The sequence below is a fragment of the Phodopus roborovskii genome, unplaced genomic scaffold, assembly GCF_943737965.1.
Source record: "Phodopus roborovskii unplaced genomic scaffold, PHOROB, whole genome shotgun sequence".
Taxonomy (NCBI): domain Eukaryota; kingdom Metazoa; phylum Chordata; class Mammalia; order Rodentia; family Cricetidae; genus Phodopus; species Phodopus roborovskii.
The window spans coordinates 1,530,694-1,552,181 of record NW_026126434.1 but is presented as its reverse complement, the minus strand read 5'-3'; the positions used below and the strand labels follow the sequence as shown (position 1 = coordinate 1,552,181).

The following is a 21,488-nucleotide window of genomic DNA, read 5'->3' as shown; positions in this document are numbered from 1 at the left end:
TGTGGCAGACGAGGGTGGCAGGTCTGCCAGTGTACTCGCATCTCATAAATACTCTGTCACTACACGTTTCAACCTTTGATCTGATTGAATTGGAGGGACTCGAAAAAATCCTTGTCCCCACACCACCTTTTCTAAAAAGTGTCTGATCTGCTAGATATGAACATTTAAAGTGCTTTACAGCTCTGCAAAGTCTGGGTTTTCTATGGTGTTCCATCCACGACGACCCTTTGGTAAGCACTGCTGTTAACTGTGTCCAGGGAAGGGGACATTCAAGTTGCAGAGGGAGGTTTTCTTCAGCATGTCCCTGGAAGCCAAGGCCCCCTTCTTCGAGCCCTGTTATCTGAAGAAATCTCATTACTATTTTTCACCTAAGATGTAAAACCAATGTGCCTTTAAGCATTAGAGTCCGAGGTGTTGGCATTTGAAATGTCTTGTCTAATGAACTTTTAAGCTTGTCACTAAGACTTCGAAATTGTGTAAGTTCTATATTGTACTAATTTCTTTTCTTTCTTTTCTTTTTTTTTTTTTTTTTTTTTTTTTTTTTTTTTTTTTGGCCACCCTGGGATGCGTGAACTGGGGAAGGGTGAGTGGAAATTGTGCTTGTAGCATATGTGGCAACTTTTCCTACAATTTAAATAACATTTTAAAAGATAACCGAGAGTGGTTCCTATAATTTTTGGGGTCTGATTGACTGGGATGCAGTTAATGGTAGGTAGAGCTTTTAACACCAGATTTAGCGGCCCCAGTGTGAAATCCCTGACACTTATTTTTAAAATACTGAACCTACCTGTGTTTGCCCATCCTCATTAAAAGGAAGCCAGATACTGATATTATCTATACTATTTCCAAAGCGGAAAGATTTGCAACCCCCCCCCACATACACACACGTCCTCCTTTATGTCTATGCCACCCCCCCCCACACACACTGCACACTTAAAACCTCCACTTTTCGTCCCGTATAATTTTCCGTGCCTTCCTTCCCAGTCTGGGGAGCGTTTCCTTAGCTCTGCCGCTGTATCATCTGTATCAGTGAAATGAAAAAAAAAAAAAAGACCTGCGTTCTGGAAGAGCAAGTGTAAGCCCGGCGCCCCGGTGCACAACGCCCGCAGATGGCTCGCGGTGGCCGGGGCGCGGCGATCCAGGCGCCCCAAGCAGTGGCAGGGAGGGGTGGGGGCCGGGGCTGGAGGCCGGGGCGGGGGAGCGCGGGGCCCTCTCCCCTTCTCTCTCCCCAGCCCCTCACCCCCACCCCTTTTATATATATTTTTTTTTTTTTTTTTTTTTTTTTGCTCCCAAGTTCTCTTGCCTCTCTATCCCCCCTTGAATCCGAAGGCGCCTCGCGATTGGGTGCTGGGGCCGGGTACGTCAGTGGGACTGTGACGTGCAGTCTTCCTGTTTCCTTCAGCTGTGTCTTAAAGTAAATCTTGTTGTGGAGCTGAGCCCTCAGCTCAGAGAGCGCTGGGAAAGAGTCCGCCACTGCAGCTGGGGAAGCCGCGCGGCGCACACGAGCTTCACCACCGCGCCCGCTGCGCCTCGAGCCACCGCGCCGCACGCCGCGCTCCAGCCCTCGCCTCCTCCTCCGCTCCTCGGCTTTCTCTCTTTTTTCCCCCGGCTCTGGGCTCTGCCCTGCGCGCCTCTCCCCTCCCCTCCCTCCTTTCTCCCCTCTCCTCCCAGCACTCGCCAGGCTCACTCGCTCTCGCACAGACTCACCGACCCCCGGGCCAATTATCACCAGTAAGACATCACCGCGTGCGCGCGTGGGTTTCTTCTCTCTGCCCGCAAGAGAGAGAAAGAGAGAGGGAGGGAGAGAGAGAGAGAGAGAGAGAGAGAGAGAGAGACAGAGAGAGAAGAGTGGCTGCGCCCCGCTGCTGCCCGCACCGCGTAAGTATCTTCACCCGGTCGCTGTCCCCTCCCCTTTTCCAGAACCGCTCGCACTGGCTTGTTCTTCAATGGGAAGCAGAGAGAAGAGCCTCCCGTTACTCACACCCGTGTAAACATTCTTTTTCCAGGGGGAAAATGGTGTTATTTACATGAATCGTAATCAAATAGCCTCTAAAAACAGTTTTCTAAGCAGGAGCCTCAGTGGAACTCCGCGCTCCGCTCCTCCCAGTTACGAAGAGTAAGTGATCCGCTTGGCTTTTATTTCTTTCTCGTGCCTGCCGGTGGCTGGGGTGGTAGTGGCGATGGGGGGAGGCTGGCGTTGCCGGACTTGTCTCTGATCTTGTCACCTTTTGTGTACTGTGCCTGGGGTGCACTGAGGCTCTGGTTTTTATTTTATTTTATTTTATTTTATTATTTTACTGTTCTCAGGAGAGGGGGCCGCGAGGGGACCGAGTCCCTTTTTGTTGTTGTTCTTCTAGGTTTCTTGCTGCCTTCCCAGCCTCATCCTTCCCTTCTCCCGGGGTTGAAACTCAAGGGCCTGTCCCTGTCCCTTTCCTTTGTCTTGTTTATTCTAGCTGCCTTTCTTCCCGGCTTTTCCTATTTGCTTGGTGTTTGCATACCTTTCACTTCTCCTTTTTAACCCCCGGCCGAGGCCGGCCGTGGGGAGGAAGGCGGGGGTTGGGGGGGGGGCGCCCGGTGACTTTCCTCTCGCTGCGCTTTCTGAGCTGGGAGCTTGCACCCGGCTCTACAGCCAAGGAGGGACGAGTGGAGGGACGGTCCCGTGGAGCAAGCGCGGAGCCCCTCCACTCTGTCTGCGCGCCTCGCTGGGAAGCACTGAGTAGGGGGAGTCGGCCCGGGAGCCTCAGGGGTCGACTGTGGGGCCATCGGGACGGCGAGCTGCCGAAGGCCGTCCCCAGGTCGAGGTGTTCTTGTGCCACCCATAAGCCAAAAGAAGCCCCCAGCCATTACAGGCGCGCTCGGGTAGTGGGCAGCTGCGCTCCGGCCTCAGCTGGGTGGTGCTACTGTGTTGCCCCGGCTCCTAGGATTGGGGAGGGAGGAGAAGAGCCCAGCGGAGTGGAGAGGTGAGAGTGATTGTTGCTGAGAAGAACGGCGTGGAGGGCGGGAGGAAGGGGGGGAGAGCTGCTATCTTGCCCGAACAGACAAGGAGAAGGGACTGGGGGGAGGGGGGCGGTAGACATCACCCAAAGTCCAGCTGAGCAAGTTGTCGTGGCCTCGACAGTGCCAGCCAGTTAGTCCTGCTAAAACTGAGCGTCTGTGCTGAGAGCGACTGGGGTCCAGAGAGAGCACCGAGCCACACTCAGACTCCCCCACCCCTGCCCAGCTTCTCGGGAAGTTGAGTCTCGTGGACCGAAGCAGGAGGGGCTGGGGACAGTCTTAAGTAGCCCAAGGAGGCTGGTTGGAGTGTAAAACTGCTATTCTTGGCAACCCAGAGCCCTTCGCCTCGGGGAAGGCTGGAAACTCACCTGCTTACTTCTATTTTTCCGAGAACATCTGTGTTGTCTCCTTAAGCTTATGAAAATAGAGCAGGCCCAGGGTGGCCTCCTCTCAAAGTCATGGCTAGAAGAGTCTCATGGTGTCTTGTTCTTGTTCTCTCTCCTCCCTGTCCCTCCTTTCTTTTACCACCCCCCCCTACCCCTCTGTTTAAAAAAAAAAAAATCATTTCCTCTCCTAAACCAAGCAGACAAAAGTCTGTTAGCAGAATGCGCATGGGCAGGGCTGGACAGGTGTGTTGTGTCAAGAGAAGCAGGTGCAAGTTTCCTGGGTGTCTGTGTCTGTTTTTCTGTACAGTCCCCAGACCACAAGGCTTCAGGGCTGAAGAGGTCCATGAATTTATGGTGGTTCTGGTTAATGGGATTGCCAGGCTAATGGGAATCGGGCTGTTGTGTTCTGAACCCCTGCCATGATTTTTTTTTTGGATGTGGGGGTAGTATTATTTGTTTATTTGTCTTAAGAATGTTGGCAGGTGACTGCTGAGACTCTATCTTAAGCTTCTGCCTGCCAAAAGCACGCCCCACTTCAGGGTAGCAGGTGGAAGGAGTTGACTTTCTCTTTGCTTCTCTCCAGTTTATGCCTGTCTGGCAGGTCAGTGCTTAGCAGAGAGAGGGTGGGGAGATCCTTTGTGTGTGTGTGTGTGTGTGTGTGTGTGTGTGTGTGTGTGTGTGTGTGTGTGTGTTGGACAGCAATGGGTAGTTTGTAACTGCCCAAAATACCAAAGTCAGTTTACAAGTGTGGCTTGTTGTTAAAGCTTGTCTTTGTAGTGTGCTTTCTCTCCCTGCTCAGAAAGAATAAGTATATACCAAAACTCTTTCAAGCCCTGTGTTAAATACTCTCAGATACTGAACGACTGTGCCTGTCACTGTGTCAGACATGTGTCAGGTGTCCTAGAAAGGACTTTGATGAGAGGGAGCATCTGAATCTGTGAGAAGGAACTGGGCTCTGGCGATGTAAGATACGATGGAAGATCCAGGCAGTCAGTTCTGTGAAGAGTTTCCTGCAAGAACTTCTTTCTGAGTATTTCCAGAATGAAACAGACTGTGTGCAGTGGGAAAGAAGAAAGCCTGCTTGTGTGCCAGGGAAGATGTTAGGAACTCTGTGTAAGTGTCGTGTCCCGGTGTCTGGGTTCTTAAAATTTGACCTCTAGTCTGTTTGTTAAATAGTTTACTTCCTCAAGTTGAGTTGTGTGGGACTAGGTCAGATGTCTAACAGTCTTTGTTGGTTAGTTTTGTTATTTGGAGGTTATCTCTGTTTCCATGAAAATGACAGGCATGTGTCACTTGGTCTTTTAACTTAAACATTAACCCTCCTCCCTTCCTAGAACTTTCTTTGAATGCTTTTGAAGATTTTTAATAATTAAGATTTCATCCATAGCTATGCTCACATGCCTTATTTTTAATAGGTGTTAGTCATACTTGGCATTTATTGATATTTTATGTGCCTGTTATGCAGAATTCTATTTAGTTTAATCACCACCTTGTGGGGGAAAAGTCATGCATACACAACATGCATCTTTGTTCTCCGTGTGTTCATTTGCTAGCTCAGTTTCTCTGCAAGCAGGCTGTGCAACCTACAAACCTGAGCTAGCTCACTCTGTAAGTTGTCAGGCTCCTTCTCATTTGTTCAAAACTCATAATAAAGTCCCTTCTCACAAATCCCTGGCATCATTACAAGTATGGTCTGAACTACATTCTATCAATATTAAAATTTTTACTATTTAGAATTGTTCAAAAAATTATAAAGTGTTAGTGGTGTTATAGTGTGAAAACAGATTATACATGCTTTTTTATAGGTTACAAATTCGGTATTTATATTAATTGGAAGGATAACATATAAGAAATTTCTCCAATCTTATTGCCTAGTGCATTCAAAGCTTAAAAGAATATTTTGAGTATTTTAATTTTTCTGCAAAAAGAAAAAAAGCATGAGTGTACTTTTTTAAGGATTATTTCTCATGCTCTTGTATTTACCCAATTTGATGAATTGCAGTTTTTAAATAAGTGTAAATCAATACCTTGGGCAGGTCTCAGAAAATGTTCTGTGTTCACTTTTCAAGTGAAAAATGAGGGGAATTTTAGATAGGATCAAAGAATGGCAAATGACATGGTTATGATTTGAAACCTTTTATTGTAAAAAAAATTAAAATCTTTGTCAATAAGCTCTCAGTTTTTTAAAGTATTACCTTATGCCAAGTAGGCTTTCTTGCCCTTGTAGCATGTAGAGATATCTCTAAATTAAAAGTTAATTAGCAGAAATTCAGGGAAGGCACATAGAGTGACTTAGTGCATATGTGTGAATCAGAGTACCTGGTTTTCCCCTGTTGGATTCAGGCTGATTTTCAGAATGACTTACAATATTGATGATGATTTCCACTTGAAACCATGTGACCAGCTTAACTCATTAGAGGCACCTTAAAGATGACTTTATAAAAGAAGTAAGACCCAGCCATTTCTTCAAATAATTTTAACTAACCTGGGCATATACCTGAATAACTGAAGCAGGAAGTCATGCCAGCCTTACACTCCCATCCTCATCAAAGACCTGTCTGAAGTATCTGGGTAATTACCATAATGAAACACCTCTTTGTCTAGAATCTGGGCTCCAGATAGATGTAGTAAAAGTTGAACACCTCCTCCCCAAAATAACTTCCTTATTAAAGTCGAGCCCTGACCACTTCACTTCACATTGCTGTGTCCCTTTGAAATTCTTTACTGCAAACTATTTTTTACAACATGAAGTAACCAGTGTCCTCTGGAATGGCCCTCCTTGTGAAACAGAAGGTAGACACTCTGGGTTTCAAGAAGCCACCTTTAGGAACACTGAGCTCTTCCTTGATCATGGTCTGAAGTTGCTTTCCCACTGGTTTTTGTTTGTTTGTTTTGTGTTTTTTTTTTGAGGCATCTGCCTTGTTTACTGTCTGTTGTACAGGTGTTGTTAGAGTGTAAGTGTAGGCTGTGTACCAATCAGTGCAACATATGTTTAATAATTTAACATTTTGACATAGATTTCCACATGAATTCAGGAGAGCTTTATAAAACACATGTATTTGGGCAGTAATCATTAGGTCCAGATTCTATTATCACTATTTTGTCATCTTCTTTTATACTGTTTCTTAGAAGGACTGGCCCAAAAGGCTTTATTTATATGGCCTGCTTAAACCCCAAATCGGTGTTAAAGTGAAAACATTATAAGAATCCATAGTAATTGGAGTTGAAAAACCACAGCTTAGTTTACATGCTAAGAGATTGGAAGTTGTTAGATACCTCCGTGGGTTGACACTCTGAGTGATTAAGTCCTGGAAACTACAGATTGGAAATTATGGAAACCCTTGGAAAATGTTCTTAGCTGTTTTACTTTTACCATGGCCACTTGATAGTGCATTTTGATGTGGAAATGTATTTTTGTACATTCAATTTAATGAAATGTGATGCTAGACATGTACTAGGTCAGCCACCTATTATTTTTTAATCTTGTCTATAATGTCCCTGGATTATGGCTCTGGTGTGTATAGTCACTCTCCTTTTATTGCTATTTAAATATTAAGCTGTGTGGAGAAATAAATTAATTTGTACCTATTGGCATAATGCCGTCTTGCTGGATAAAATAATTTTTCCCCATTTATTTTGTCCTGTTGTTTATATCTCAGCTGGATATTTTACAGGGAGACCTAAAATATTTGTATTCTCCTTGCCCAAAATAGAAAGAAATCATTACTTAATTTTTAAATGATATCTGATTCAGATTTTTTAAAAATCAATTTAGCTTGGTGGGAGTTTACAGGGTATTAGGTCTCAATGGGCCCAGTGCATGTGTCTAATTAATATTTACTCTCTACTGAAGATAAAGAAGTAGTGCCATCCTACCTTGGGAGAGCCCAGCCTCCTTTTGGTTCTGGCTTGAGGAAGGGATGCAGCTGTTGGTACCTAGGCTACACAAGAGGAAGTGTAGTTGACACAGAGGTGAATGGCAGCTGAGAGAGGAAGGATGCCTGGGATGGATGACCTTGTGCTCATCTATACACTGGCATGTCCTCTGGGGGCCTTTGACTCAGAGGTGTTCTTCAGAGTCCAAGATGGGCAGGAAGGAAGGCCAGTCTAGGTAGCAAGGGAATAGGGGGAGAAGACACACAACAAGGAGCATCTTCCGTCCTCATTAGAAATCCATGTGCTTTGCAGGTGATATTGGAGAGAGAGAGAGAGAGAGAGAGAGAGAGAGAGAGAGAGAGAGAGAGAGAGAGAGGAGAGAAGATTCATGCGCTCATACAAATGATGCAAAAATCTTAAAATGATGGCAAGGAGCCCTGGTTTTGGAAAGCTGACATGCACAAAAGAATCTTCCTCATAACCACCCACATCCAAGTGTTTTTATGCCTCAGAAATTGCCCCTGCTTCCTGCTCTTGCTCTCACCTGACAGTGGCACCTGTATACCCATCATATACAATGTGCTGCCAGCAAAATAAGTATTGCTGGGTTTTGTCATCCCCAGACCAATTGTGTCTTTAATGGGTGAGGAGTCTCAGTTATTCTTAACTTAATTTCAAACCCAGTATTAAAGTCATTGAGATCCCAAACTCCAACCCAAATTCAGGATGTTTTGCTTTGAAGTGTTTCACCCTCAGACATACAGAGATCTCTAGAAAGAACCATCACCCCTTGCCCCAGAACACCGTGAAGTAGGCTCTTCTAAAAATATTTTGTCTTCAGAGAAAAACACTAAGAGCAAACACAACATGGTGAAATGTTTGTCATTTAAAAAAAAAAAAAAAAAAAAAAAGACCAACATATTGTTGCCATGTAAGTGTGGAGCATTTTTTTTTTAATTTTTACAGATCATTTCATGTGGAAATCATGCCTATTTGCATGGGTAGTTGTTCTTTAAAACTAGCCACAGATGTATGCCTATGGAGCACGTAGATGTTTTTACAGGTGAACCGAAAGAGATGGGAGAGATTCCAAGCACTCCACACGCTGCCTTTGGCAATGGAGCCCGTTATTGTGAAGATGTGGTCTGTTAAGCAAATTCGAAGTTCAGTATTAGATAAACCTGGCATGAAGGCAGTATTTTCATTTTCTTCATAAAATGTTAATTGTAAACAAAAAGATGTGCTGTCTTTTGCATGCATATAAAATCTGAAGCAAGTTACTAAGTGACACACTGTAACGAAGGCCTTTGATAAATGTAGGCAAGGATGTTTCCTTTTTATATCTTGACCCCTAAAACAATGCCAATTGACATACAAAGAAGCCATCTCCCTTTCTCATATATTTGATTGATATTTTATTTCCCTTATATCTTTCTCCAGTTGCTTCTTCTGTATAGCATCCCCTTCTCCCCCTTTCCTTGGCATAGGCGATAGGATCTACAAATGGTGTGTGTTTAAGAGTTTCTTAGCCATTTGAAGTACTGTTTTGGCAGATTTTACCAGATAAAAACTGGTACTAAAGATGTGTGTATTCTTGCCTGGCCCGGTAATGTGCTGTTACACACCCTGGCTCCCAAAATGTGGCAACAGCCAATCTGACTTTCTAACAATTGAAGCCACCAAAAGGATACTGTGACCATTTCTAAACACCTCCTTGTTATGTGTAGACACAGCAATAGATATCATCTTCACCTGTGAATTCACTAACCAAAACCCATCACTGTGCTAAGTAAGCAATCCTGAACAATGAATCTGTCCTTATCTCAGTGCTTAACAGACCAATAATGCCTGGAAGATGCTGGTCGCTATGTTCTTCCAATTTCACATATGACAAGATTGATTTTTAAATTCAGTAATAAAAGTGTGTGCTACGTATCAGCATCTATTGGAGTCTTCCCTTCTTTCGGTGACATGAAAGTACAGTGCTTAAAGACCAGCTCTTTATCCAAATTTCACACAGCCTCAAAATTTAACCTTGTTTCTTAAGTGTGACCTACTCCCTTCTTCTTTTAGAATAAGAATCTCAATGCCCCCAAATTTAATCAATTGCTTGTCAGAGGCTGTGTTCTTATAATCTGCAATTTCTTCCGAAGATAAACAGTATCATTTTAGGCATTTGTGAAAGAGAATCATATTACTGGTGCTTAAGCAGTTTTTTTTTTTTTTTAATCTTAATCCATCTTAAACCAGTGGAGCAGAAATATTTAAAAATGTTTCATTTCAAGTGGAGTTCATGATAAATTGCAATAATTGTGATGTGCCATAAATCCCAGAGCCTATGCATTTTGCATTTGATTCAGGATTGAGGTCAGGAAATTTGGAGAAATTTAAAGAAAATGATTCATCAGTCCTTTTGTTCTGTTGGCCAGGGTCCCGGGATTCTTGAGCTGTGCCCAGCTGACGAGCTTTTGAAGATGGCACAATAACTGTCCAGTGATGCCTGACCATGACAGCACAGCCCTCTTAAGCCGGCAAACCAAGAGGAGAAGAGTTGACATTGGAGTGAAAAGGACAGTAGGGACAGCATCTGCATTTTTTGCTAAGGCAAGGGCAACATTTTTCAGTGCCATGAATCCCCAAGGCTCAGAGCAGGATGTTGAATATTCTGTGGTGCAACACGCAGATGGGGAGAAGTCGAATGTACTCCGCAAGCTGCTGAAGAGGGCGAACTCGTATGAAGATACCATGATGCCTTTTCCAGGAGCAACTATAATTTCCCAGCTGTTGAAAAATAACATGAACAAAAACGGTGGCACCGAGCCCAGTTTCCAAGCCAGCGGTCTCTCCAGCACAGGCTCCGAAGTACATCAGGAGGATATATGCAGCAACTCTTCAAGAGACAGCCCCCCAGAGTGTCTTTCCCCTTTTGGCAGGCCTACTATGAGCCAGTTTGATGTGGATCGCTTATGCGATGAGCACCTGAGAGCAAAGCGCGCCCGGGTTGAGAATATCATCCGGGGTATGAGCCATTCCCCCAGTGTGGCATTAAGGGGCAATGAAAATGAAAGAGAGATGGCCCCGCAGTCTGTTAGTCCCCGAGAAAGTTACAGAGAAAACAAACGCAAGCAGAAGCTGCCCCAGCAGCAGCAACAGAGTTTCCAGCAGCTGGTTTCAGCCCGGAAAGAACAGAAGCGAGAGGAGCGCAGACAGCTGAAACAGCAGCTGGAAGACATGCAGAAGCAGCTGCGCCAGCTGCAGGAGAAGTTCTACCAGGTCTATGACAGCACCGACTCCGAAAATGATGAAGATGGCGACCTGTCTGAAGACAGCATGCGATCGGAGATCCTGGATGCACGGGCCCAGGACTCGGTGGGACGCTCAGACAATGAGATGTGTGAGCTGGACCCAGGGCAGTTCATAGACAGGGCTCGAGCCCTGATCAGGGAGCAGGAGATGGCTGAGAATAAGCCCAAGCGAGAAGGCAGCAACAAAGAAAGAGACCACGGGCCAAATTCCTTGCAGCCAGAAGGCAAGCATCTGGCAGAGACCTTGAAACAGGAGCTGAACACGGCTATGTCACAGGTCGTGGACACGGTGGTCAAAGTCTTCTCGGCCAAACCCTCCCGCCAGGTTCCTCAGGTCTTCCCACCTCTCCAGATCCCCCAGGCCAGATTCGCAGTCAATGGAGAAAACCACAATTTCCATACGGCCAACCAGCGCCTGCAGTGCTTTGGTGACGTCATCATTCCGAACCCCCTGGACACCTTTGGCAATGTGCAGATGCCCAGTTCCACAGACCAGACAGAAGCACTTCCCCTGGTGGTCCGCAAAAACTCATCCGAGCAATCTGCCTCTGGCCCAGCCACTGGTGGCCACCACCAGCCCCTGCACCAGTCGCCTCTCTCTGCCACCGCCGGCTTCACCACCCCTAGCTTCCGGCATCCTTTTCCCCTGCCCTTGATGGCCTACCCATTTCAGAGTCCACTAGGTGCTCCCTCTGGCTCCTTCTCGGGAAAAGACAGAGCCTCTCCCGAGTCCTTAGACTTGACTAGGGACACAACGAGTCTGAGGACCAAGATGTCATCCCACCATCTGAGCCACCACCCCTGTTCACCAGCACACCCACCCAGCACTGCAGAAGGACTCTCTCTGTCACTCATAAAGTCTGAGTGTGGCGATCTTCAAGATATGTCTGACATCTCTCCTTATTCGGGAAGCGCAATATCCTTTTATCTTTCCCCTCAAGAACAAACATAAACAAAAGCCCAAAGGAGGCTCCCCCCACACCAGAGCTTAGGGGTTACACTATATAGGGTGATATATATCAGTATGTTTTTGGAGTGTTCTGGAGGGAGGGCAGTTACTTGTGTTTAGGTTTTGGGACTTTGAGACAAGGCTTCACTCTGTAGTCCAGGCTAGCCTGGATCTCATGAGGTGTTCAGATGACAGGCGTGCACCACAATTCATAGCCAGTACCTTCTTAAGAATGTAGCCTTTCCTATAACTCGGCAGAACAGGCATGTGGGTGCCAAGCACTGGGTGCCTCCGAGTTCAGGGACACTGAAAAACTAATTCCAACGTCCCTAGGAACTGTCTCTAAGGCAATCTCCCAACAGTGCTTTTCTCTGCCTTTCTTCCTGTGTGACTTTCTTGCCTCCTTTCTTGAGGGCAGATGGAGTATGTGTGTGTGTGGGGGGGCACCTTATAAATACTGAAAATAGTAAGTTTTAGGAGAGGAATAAGGAGAAAAACCAGTTTCTAGACCTGTGACCATCAGGAATTCTCACTGCCTTTGAGGCCACAGTGGCTGCAGGAGCCTGACTAGATCTAAGGAAGACAGAGAAGCTGCTGCCACTGTGTGACAGCCATGGGTGTGGGGAGGGCTTGCATTCTGTCTTTAATTTTAGAGATGGGCAGGTACTGATTTATTCTGAAGGCATTAGCTTCCCTGTGTCACCGAGGCCTGTTCTGTGGGTCTGGGGCAGCTGCCTGTACGCATGAGTGGCCTCTGCTCAGCCAAACACAGAAATCTTTTGTCCTAACACACACAAAGCAAATTATTTTGGAAAACGAGAGAACAGAGCTAAATCCCAAACTCGGCTGTATAAAAATGGCACCTTGAATGACTCTTTTCCATCCTGACCCTGACTCTTAGGTAGAGATGGCGATTCTATTTTTAGCAGATCTGTCGTATTACACCAATTTTTAATCCATAATGTTTTTGTTCGTCTACTAGTCAGTCCTTTCAATATCCTTTTTTTTTTTTTTTTTTTAATTTTGTGGTTGTTTGTCTTTTATAGGGTTGTGTGGGGGGGGGAATAGTAGCATTTGGGGGCAGGTGGAGGCATGCCTCTTGTATAACAAATTACCAGATGGATATAAAATTTAGCAATTAAGTTGGCTGTTACTAAATTGAGGATTTTGAGCAATAGTCTTGGTGACAGAGATTGACATTTTAGCAGCAGAGGCTGCACAGTAGTTCCAAGTCCCCAGGATGACAGAAATATGTTATCATTCCTCTGGGGTAGCCATTGGAAAAGTGAGACGAAGTCACAAGTATGAGACCTCTTGGGCCACAAACCCCAGAATTTCTTCCCACCCCAGTGAAATCAGGAATATCTCAGGCAAAGGCAAAGACACAGAAGGCTTAGATCTGAGCTTGTTTGCTGGTTCAACCTCAGCTTTTCAAAACCCTAGAACTCAGTGCACCAGAAGTTAAGCCTCACAGTTGTGCTCTATATTACCAGCTGGCAGTGCATTTTGTTCAAAGTGACTGGAACAGAGCTGCTGCTCAGGAGGATGAGATGGACGGCTTGAGAAGCTAACGAACTAGCCAAGAATACGATCATGTTAGGCTAATTTATATCTAAGGCTAGACTTCTTGTACCTCAGAGAACTGTATTTTAGAACAAATAGTAAAGTTGCAGTGGTCCCCGACCTCCCACTCACCCCCCACTCACCCCTTCCCCAGTAACATATGCAAATCTTAGTGACCAGTTAAGCAAGGTTTCAGAAGAGTCTGGCTGATAACACCATCTTTGGTGTTTGGACTTACAATTGGCTCAGACAATTGTAATTATGCCACTTTTTCATTAGCTTGGTTTTCTAAGGAGAGAAAGGGCTTTGGCTTGCTTTCAGTGTTTCCCAAGTTCACTGTGCTATACTTTCTCTCTAAATCCCCAGAGGAATTTTGATGATTTGAAGGGAAAGGAGTCCTTCTGCAGAGTAACTTTTCCTGTCCCCTGATGCACTGAGCCCCCTCTGAACAGTGGTGGCAGGAGACACCAGTGTTGGCCTGAAATACAGGTTTTTATGTCTGGGGTTGCTTCCTTCCTTCAGGCTCCATGGCCTTGGGCCTCTTGCTGTAATTAGCCATTTTGTTTCCTACATTTTGGCCTTCTAACCTCTGGATTTCTGCTCTTCTCTACTCCTTGTACTTGTGGCTGATCAGTTTATTATTAGATCAGGTTTTAGGAAGAGGGCAGGCAAGCCACAGCAGGAAACCTGTCCCCACTTAGCACCTGCTCCCCTTGGCATGGCTCACCTGACTCAGACCACTCTATTGAACGAACCATTGTCTGTATGTTTTAGACTCCCCCCTCCAAAAAAAAAATAAGCAAAAACAAATATCAAATTTTTATTGATAAAATCTTGAGGAATCACAGCCAGCAATGGTTTACTTCAGTTTTTGGACCACAAGGCCCTAGATGGAAAATGTTGGTGGAACAAGCAGAAATGTACTACGACAGTGCACGAGGACCAGCCTTTATTGTGCTTTTAAAGTTCTTTAAATTGGCATGGATAACTTTTGTTTTTAGAACCCAGGGTCTTGTCCATGCTAGGCGAACAACCTGTCCACTGAACAATCACTCCTGGACTACATAACCTCCCCCTTCAAGAACATGCCTTTCTTACTCCAAAGGGCATTCCTGTTTCTCAACGAAGCAGCCATAATAAGGGACAATGCTGAACACCAGTTTCTCAATTGGCTCCAGGCTCTGGTGAGCACAATTGTTATATATGTTTGAAAGACCGGGCTTGAAGCCTTGTTGTCTCTCTAAAAGGAAGGAAGGAAGGAAGGAAGGAAGGAAGGAAGGAAGGAAGGAAGGAAGGGAAGAAAGTCACAATCTTGTTCACATTAAATGGAAGTTCAGTGCACCTGGCCAAAGAGCTTGTGTCTTGGGTATAAAACAGTGCGTTCAGTATCTTTGCAAATGAATCCATTTAATCAAATATTAAGTTTTATTCAAATTCCCAAAGAATCACTAGCCAATTGTCTTTCTTTGTGATGTTCCTTGTCTCTCATCTTCTTTGCATCTCAAGAAAAACAGCCTTGTGTTCACCCTCCACATTTGCATCCACCCAGCTCAAGCACAAGGTTGTCAGAGGAACCATTAAGAGACACGCAGCTGGTGGTCCACAGCCTGCTCTCTGGGCTTGACATTTGCAAAGAATGTCACAGGAATATTTGGGGTTGAGAAGGGAAAGCTGTTTCAAGGCATGAGTTGAAGTCCAACATCAGTTTAAAACGATGGTTGCTTGTTTGTTGAGAAGAACTCTCACTATGTGGCCTAGGCTGGCCTTGAGATCATAGCAATCCTCCTGCCTCAGCAGCACTTATGCTGGGAATATATGTGTAAAGTGTACTCTATGGTATTTTTAGAAGCCTTGGAGGGCCTTGGAATTTAACACATAGATGAAATCCTAAATGGCTATAGGAACCTATCTCCAGAAGGAAAAAAAAGTCACTAAAACAAACAAACAAACAAACAAAGAAACAAAACCCTAAGTTCCCTGATGGTATCAGACTTCTGGTAGAGTGACAGCCTGCTCTATTGCTGTTGACAAATGAAAGCTTATCTCTTTTCCATCCATTGAATTTTCTTGGGAAATCCTCAGAGCAAATCAGAGAAGGAAAATTCTTTTAAAGTGTTTAGGAAATGGGCTAACCCTCTTCCCTATGTGGAAATGCATCTTGAAACCCAGAGTTCAGCTAGGGGAATTTTCTTTCTTCCTGTAGCCTTCAGAGCCTATTCTTCCTACGTTTGCCTTTTTGCTGCCTGAGCTGTTCCTCCTGTGGCGGCTGCTGTTTAGGTAAGGTTATATTGTGCTTGGTAAACAAACACATTGAGACTCAGGTCGTTTGCACTCTTGGGTCCAGCTGTACCCGAGCTCCTTCCCTGATCTTTTATGTGCCAAGCAGATGTCTTTCATTAATTTATGGATTTATCATCTTTTTTTTCCTTTTTCTTTCTTTTTTTTACACCTGGCAGCCGTCTCAAGTTTCTCCAGTTATTGTCTATTTTGCATTACACATAGAATTGGATGTCATCTGTCTTCACAAAGCTAAGGCTCAGAGAATTGAGGCAAGCCTCATGAGCTGTCTGGACAGCGCTTGTTTGCACCCCCTCCCCTCCCCCACCCCTTCACCTCCTTAATATTTATTTGTGCTCATTTTCTTTCCTGGCCTTGAATGGAGCTTAGCTCGTGCTCAGTACAGCTGTATGTTTACTGAATCTATTCCATCGTGAGTCATTGTGCGTGTGTAAGTATCCAGGAAACAGCTAGTGCCTTCTTGGAAGAGCAGTTGCTTTCAGCACAAGCACTTAAAAGGGAAATTAACCAATTGGTCAGTTCAGATTGATTTTGAGGAGGAAAAAAAAAAAAAGGAATTATCTAACTGCTGGCTTTTAAATGTTTCATTAGCTATTTTTAATAGTTTATTAGAAACATATATTTTATGAGAATTTTATCTTAATTACACAAGGATCAAGAGGGACAGAGACAGGTTCTGTGTTCTCTTTGGGCAGATGGTGCCAGGTATTACCACCCGGAAACATCTTGAAGCAAAAACCTGAGCAATCAGCATCAGAATAATTTTCTATTAAATAAAAGCCTCTGAATTTTGGTTTAAAAAAAGAATGGATTTTTTTTTAAACTACAAAAAGATAAAATATGTTAAGAAAATTTAGAGGCATGGAAAGCCCCAGGGTATTTGGGTAGCCCTGTGCCTATCTTAGACATATGACCAAACAGTTTGTCTTTTGTATGAGACCAAATCTACAAGATTTGGGACTTAGAATCATAGGCAAGGCCCTCTGAAAGAAAAGATTAGAACCCAGATTGCATATATTCATCCAAGTTTGAGCTGGCTTGAAACTCTTACCCTGAGCCGGGAGACAGCTCGAAACCATGATTTCACTTATCCATTTGGGCAGATGGTCCTGAAGTGCCCGGCTCCTTTAGTTGTCTCCATCAGTCTAATGGAGGTTACTAGAGGGCCTTTCAGCTTTTCCTTGGCACAACAAGTATGTCAGTCATAAATTATCGTCTTTGTAATCATTAAGGACCTTAAACAAAAACACAAGTCCAGTTAAGCTGCTTTGGCTTGCACATAGGAAAAAAAATCAAAATTTCTTTCTTCAGTGTTTATTCTCAGTTAAACACACACACACACACACACACACACACACACACACACACACATGCTGGCTAGCTTTTCCATTTAAAAACAATGATGATCTTATCCCCCGATTAACTGCATAAGATATAAAGGAGAATGTCCTCGGAACACATTCACAGCATCGTGTTTGGTCACGAGTAGTCCAGAGCTTATCAATATTAATTTGATTATGCATCTCCAGGTCCTTCCTGCTTCCCCACTATTCTTAGGATTCACAGTGCCATTCCTAATGGAGGTCACTGGGAACCTGTTCTCTTTCCCAAATGTCTACGCTTATCTGACCTTTCTTCCTAATATATGAAATTTTTAATGGGTAGCTAACCCAGTGTGGGATACACATCACACACACACACACACACACACACACACACACACAGACACACCTTCTTTTCTGTTTTCCACCTTTATTTTTTCCCACTCTCCTTTAAGAGGAAGTCCTTAGAGAAGCTTCTAGGAAGGACCCTTAATTGACCTTGTGGGGGATCACATTGATTTTCTCCACGTGCATCTTCATCTCTGATAAATTATAAAGCCATTAATTTGCTGAGGAAATGGCAGGGCCAGGCTGCGGCACAGATGTGACCAGAGCCATCCCAGCTCGGAGCCTGCTGAGGAGTGCCAAGAATCTGAGAGAGAATCAGGCAGCCTGGATTGTTATGGTTAGCCTCCCCTTCTCCTGGGAACTGTTTTCGTTGCCACTGTTTACAGATCTAAGAGGTGATGATGTTTCCAGATAAATAGGCCTTCTTATTTGGGGTAAGTGGCTACTTCATTGATCTGCTAACCCACATGTATTGATTTGTTAGCCCCCAACTACTGTGTCATTCTCAAAGGAGTTAACTATAAATTCAGGACGAGCAAATTGTGTTTGGTTTTGAACCATTGCCTTAACAAAAGCAACATCCCACTCCTTGTTCTCTCGTGCCAGACTAACCCTCCCAAGTTTGCACTGTTATTTTAAAAGAAACAGTTCAAAGACGATTGAAATAAGATAGGAAGAGATTGAGTCTTGAAGCCTCACTGTGATATTGCTGCAAGGGAGAACACAGAGCTTGCATAATCGTGTTCGAAATAACTTGATGTATAACTTTACCTAGGTCAGTGTGATGATCTGAGGCAAACTGCAGAGTGTACAGAAAAGAGCAAACAGAATGGTAACTTCAGAGAAGGAATGCAGCTCCTAGGTAAGACTCCTGCAGTGGTGATAGGCTGGTAGGTCTCCTTAGCAACAAGTGAACTGTATGGATAGCATACTGGTCTTCAAATGCAGGAGGAGGGCTTGGCCATCCTCATCAGAAAGTAGCCAAGAATCTGCAACTGAATTGTGCATCCTAGCCATTCCCTTTGGCAATCCAAGACAGCCAGCAAGCATTCTGCATGCAAGGTGTCCAGTTAGTGATGGGTTCCATAAACCAGATGGATGACCACACAGCTTTCCCAGGCTAGATTTGGGGGTGGGGAACTCTAAATACTCTGTGTGTGGGGGACAGGAGAGATATCCCCTTTTGTTTAACCTTATTTGTGCCTTAACCGATTGCATCCTACATGCAGGAAGGGTTATCACCCAATCACTTGAAAAAAGCAAAGCTCATGTTCTTTTACACCCGTTACCCCAGCTCCAACATGCTGAAGACCTACTTCTCTGATGTAAAGGTAGGAACCGTTTTCATTACCCATTATTTATTGTCTGTGGGTGCAGCAGTGATCTGGACCCTTGGGAGTTAATGGAGGAGACTGTGGGGTCCACTTATGACTACAAGTTGGCTGTACTTGTCCTTTAGTCTGAAGTTGTGAAAGAAAAGATACCTATTAAGTCTATTAAGACTAAAGTTGTTCCCCAAGTCACACACATTACCCTTGCTATCCAGGAGACTTTGCCTCTCTCTTTACATGAATGAAATCTCCACTGGTAATGCCCGGATGTCCCAGGAAAAAAAATCCACCCTCCTTCTGTAACAGTAAACTGTTTCTGTTTTTGTTGGTTTCTCTGTATTTGTGCCTCTGAAAGCTAACTCTTAGCACCTCCTCTCCTCCTGCCGAAAGGAATGAACACTGGAATTCTCTATGCAGTAGCTGCTTGGAAACAAAAGTGATGATTGTCTCTTATTTACAACTTAATTTGTTGTTGATGCAGAGTACACTGAGCATAAGGGGAATGGATAAAGTGACAGATTCAGGACACATTATTCAAATGAGGATATGAAAGCTGTCGGCCTACAGCTGCAGCCCCCCTCATTCTACAGAATACTGAAACCTCCTGGTCCTCTCTCCCTCTCTCTTTCTCCCCCTCGTGTGTGTGTGTGTGTGTGTGTGTGTGTGTGTGTGTGTGTGTGTGTTGTATGTGGGCTTGAAGTAATCATTTGCATCAACTTGAAGTTGTGTTAATCACCTGTAACTTTTTTTAAAAACCCAGACTGGGTTTTGGTGATTATAATGACATTCTCATTATCCAAGGAATTTGATAAACATTACATTCGCTGAGACTAGTTTAGGGGAATTGAAGGGTTGGGTGGTATCCCCATACACACCCTTTCCCTGCCTACCTCAGTGTGTACAAGTTCTGATATCTTCAACCAAGATTCTCACCATGAAGATATACCTGTTCTTCTACCCTTCCCTCACTTACAGCTTGCCTGAATCTTGTGTCCAAATCAAGCCTATGGCTGTGTTTTTTGCAGGCCAATTTATGTTGGTTTCTGCTGCTAATGTTTCATTTGACCTTATAGGAGGAGTTCTGTTTTCCTTTTTGTTTGTTTCTGAACTGTGAATTAACTTCAGCTTTTTCTCTCTTGCTGTGTTGCTGAAGTGGGAGGTGTGTTCTTTCCCTCTGGGCAGAGCAGGGAAAGTAGCCTGAGGCTGAAGCTATAGGCACACAAAAGACTGGTGCCAGAGAGGTCAGGGAAAGGACTTGGATTTGGTGGGTGGCACTCTACCATAGACCGACTGGTTGGAGCAAATGGTTGAGGACTGGCCAGTTTTCCTCTCACTTGCAGGCATGCTCAACCTTTGACACTGGGACAGGACATTGCCATTCTCCAAACTGAGTTTTAGTTTAGCAGTAGTAATACACACACACACACACACACACACACACACACACACACACACACCACATCACAAGAAATAATTTTCATAATGTTTTTAGCAAATTCAACCCCATTCATACCTATCCTTGACTGTCATGACTGTCAGCTGGATATGCCTGAACGCCTTCTAGGACCTGGCCAACCTGTCTTCGGTTCTCAGAAGGAGACAAGAGAGTGTGCACAAGAGAGTGTGTCTTATCACCTCCGGATTCACTCCTCCTACTGCAGTGATCTCTAGCATTTTCATAATGTTATGGCATCTCCCCCCCTCCCCCGTATATTGTTAGTTAGAACCTTCTATCCAGAGACAGGCCAAAGAACTTTTTAAACACAGGGGTCACTCAGCAGGGAAATGTGCCTCCCTGGGGTGGGAGTGGGGGTGGGAGGTAGAGGGCAGGGTGGGAAACCTAAGCCATTTTGAGCCAAGCAGCACTACTCAAGAGTAGATACGGATGTTAAAAATGTCCCAGGTTCTGTATATTTTCATGAATGCTGAGGTACTAAGATGGATCTGAGAAAAAAAAATTTCTGGTTCCTCAGAATACAGCTGCACAGACTTCATCTGTCAAAGTCACAATAAAATACCTAGGTAAATGTTTTATCTTTAAAAGCACTAATACTCAGTTATAGATCCTGTCCATACTTTAGCTATACTAGGAGAGATAGTAGCTACAGTATGTGTGAGTTTAGCTGAATGATAATTACCCTCTGTAATGGAAAGAAACAGTAGCATGTGTGACCCACGGCAGAAAGCCACAGAAGGTCGTTTCTCTTTCATTTTTGGAATGAATTATACATTTTTACCTCTCTTAATTACATCTTTCAATTTGGCTAGTAATAAATGAATTTGTATTCCTTGAGCTTGTGAAAGTGATGCTTGGATGATGTGTGCAGGGGCCAATTTACATGAGAGGGCAATGAAGAGTAGCCTGAGTCTTCCCTAATGTTAGGGTGACCCCGAGTCTGTTGATTCTCTGCTTGTATACAAACATCTTCCCATTATGCTGTCCCACATATGTCTACATACAATCATACCTGTTCCTTTTTAAGGCTAAAATGACTAGATATTATGCTATGTATGGATACATAGTGCTTTTTTATTGCAGTTAAGATTCAAGAAACCACGTCAGAATTGAGAAAGCCCTAGAAATTTGGAAAGGGGCCCTAGAATTTAATCAGAAATGTCACTTGATTATACATCTTGGTTTGGCACATTCATTAAAAAAAAAAAAAAAAAAGTCCTAACCCCTAACAGAATATACTTTTTCAAATTGTTGAGTCATTTGCACTTCTAATAGTGACTGTGCATTAGTTTTGCAATTTAAAAAAACAACCAGAAGCAGGAAATACTTAATTTCTCTTCTCCAGTGAGGTGTTACCTAGATGCCTGCCGTAGACATAGCTGGAGATTGGGTGTTGGATGGATGCTGCTGAAGGGGAGATGTGGCTGAGTTAGGTGCATGCATGACTCCCTTCAGGCCTGGACCATTGCTGACCATCCCCAAGTGGCACTTCCACTGTGGAAGGCAGTAGATGCGCTCAGTCACCCAGGAGAAGCGTTAGAAGGGAACCACAGACACTCAGAGATGTTGTGTGGGAGATGAATCCTGGGCCACCTTAGTTTAACTGCTCCAAGGAGAATCTAAAGTTCTGTGTTTCCCTCAGAGAATCCAGCTCCACTCC

At 44.3% G+C, this 21,488-nt stretch overlaps 1 protein-coding gene and 1 long non-coding RNA gene across 7 annotated transcripts in view; one reads left to right on the top strand and one right to left on the bottom strand.

Annotated features, from left to right (window-relative positions):
- Positions 1 to 1,814, bottom strand: part of LOC127223927 (uncharacterized) — a 115,549-nt gene extending 113,735 nt beyond the window's left edge. Inside the window, exon 1 of the long non-coding RNA XR_007834672.1 lies at positions 1,708 to 1,814. This is a non-coding gene — a long non-coding RNA (uncharacterized LOC127223927). The remainder of the gene's footprint in view (positions 1 to 1,707) is intronic.
- Positions 1 to 21,488, top strand: part of Prox1 (prospero homeobox 1) — a 51,795-nt gene that overhangs the window by 2,524 nt on the left and 27,783 nt on the right. The window contains exons 1-4 of one of the 6 annotated variants that reach the window (XM_051186611.1): positions 1,301 to 1,878; positions 2,007 to 2,116; positions 9,686 to 11,479; positions 18,267 to 18,372. In XM_051186611.1, the coding sequence (XP_051042568.1) occupies positions 9,753 to 11,479; positions 18,267 to 18,372 (1,833 nt within the window). In that variant the 5' untranslated portion in view covers positions 1,301 to 1,878; positions 2,007 to 2,116; positions 9,686 to 9,752. Of the gene's footprint in view, positions 1 to 1,300; positions 1,879 to 1,917; positions 2,117 to 2,817; positions 2,961 to 9,685; positions 11,480 to 18,266; positions 18,373 to 21,488 lie in introns of those variants that run through there. The other 5 variants (XM_051186617.1, XM_051186612.1, XM_051186614.1 and 2 more) reach the window with 5 other exon arrangements.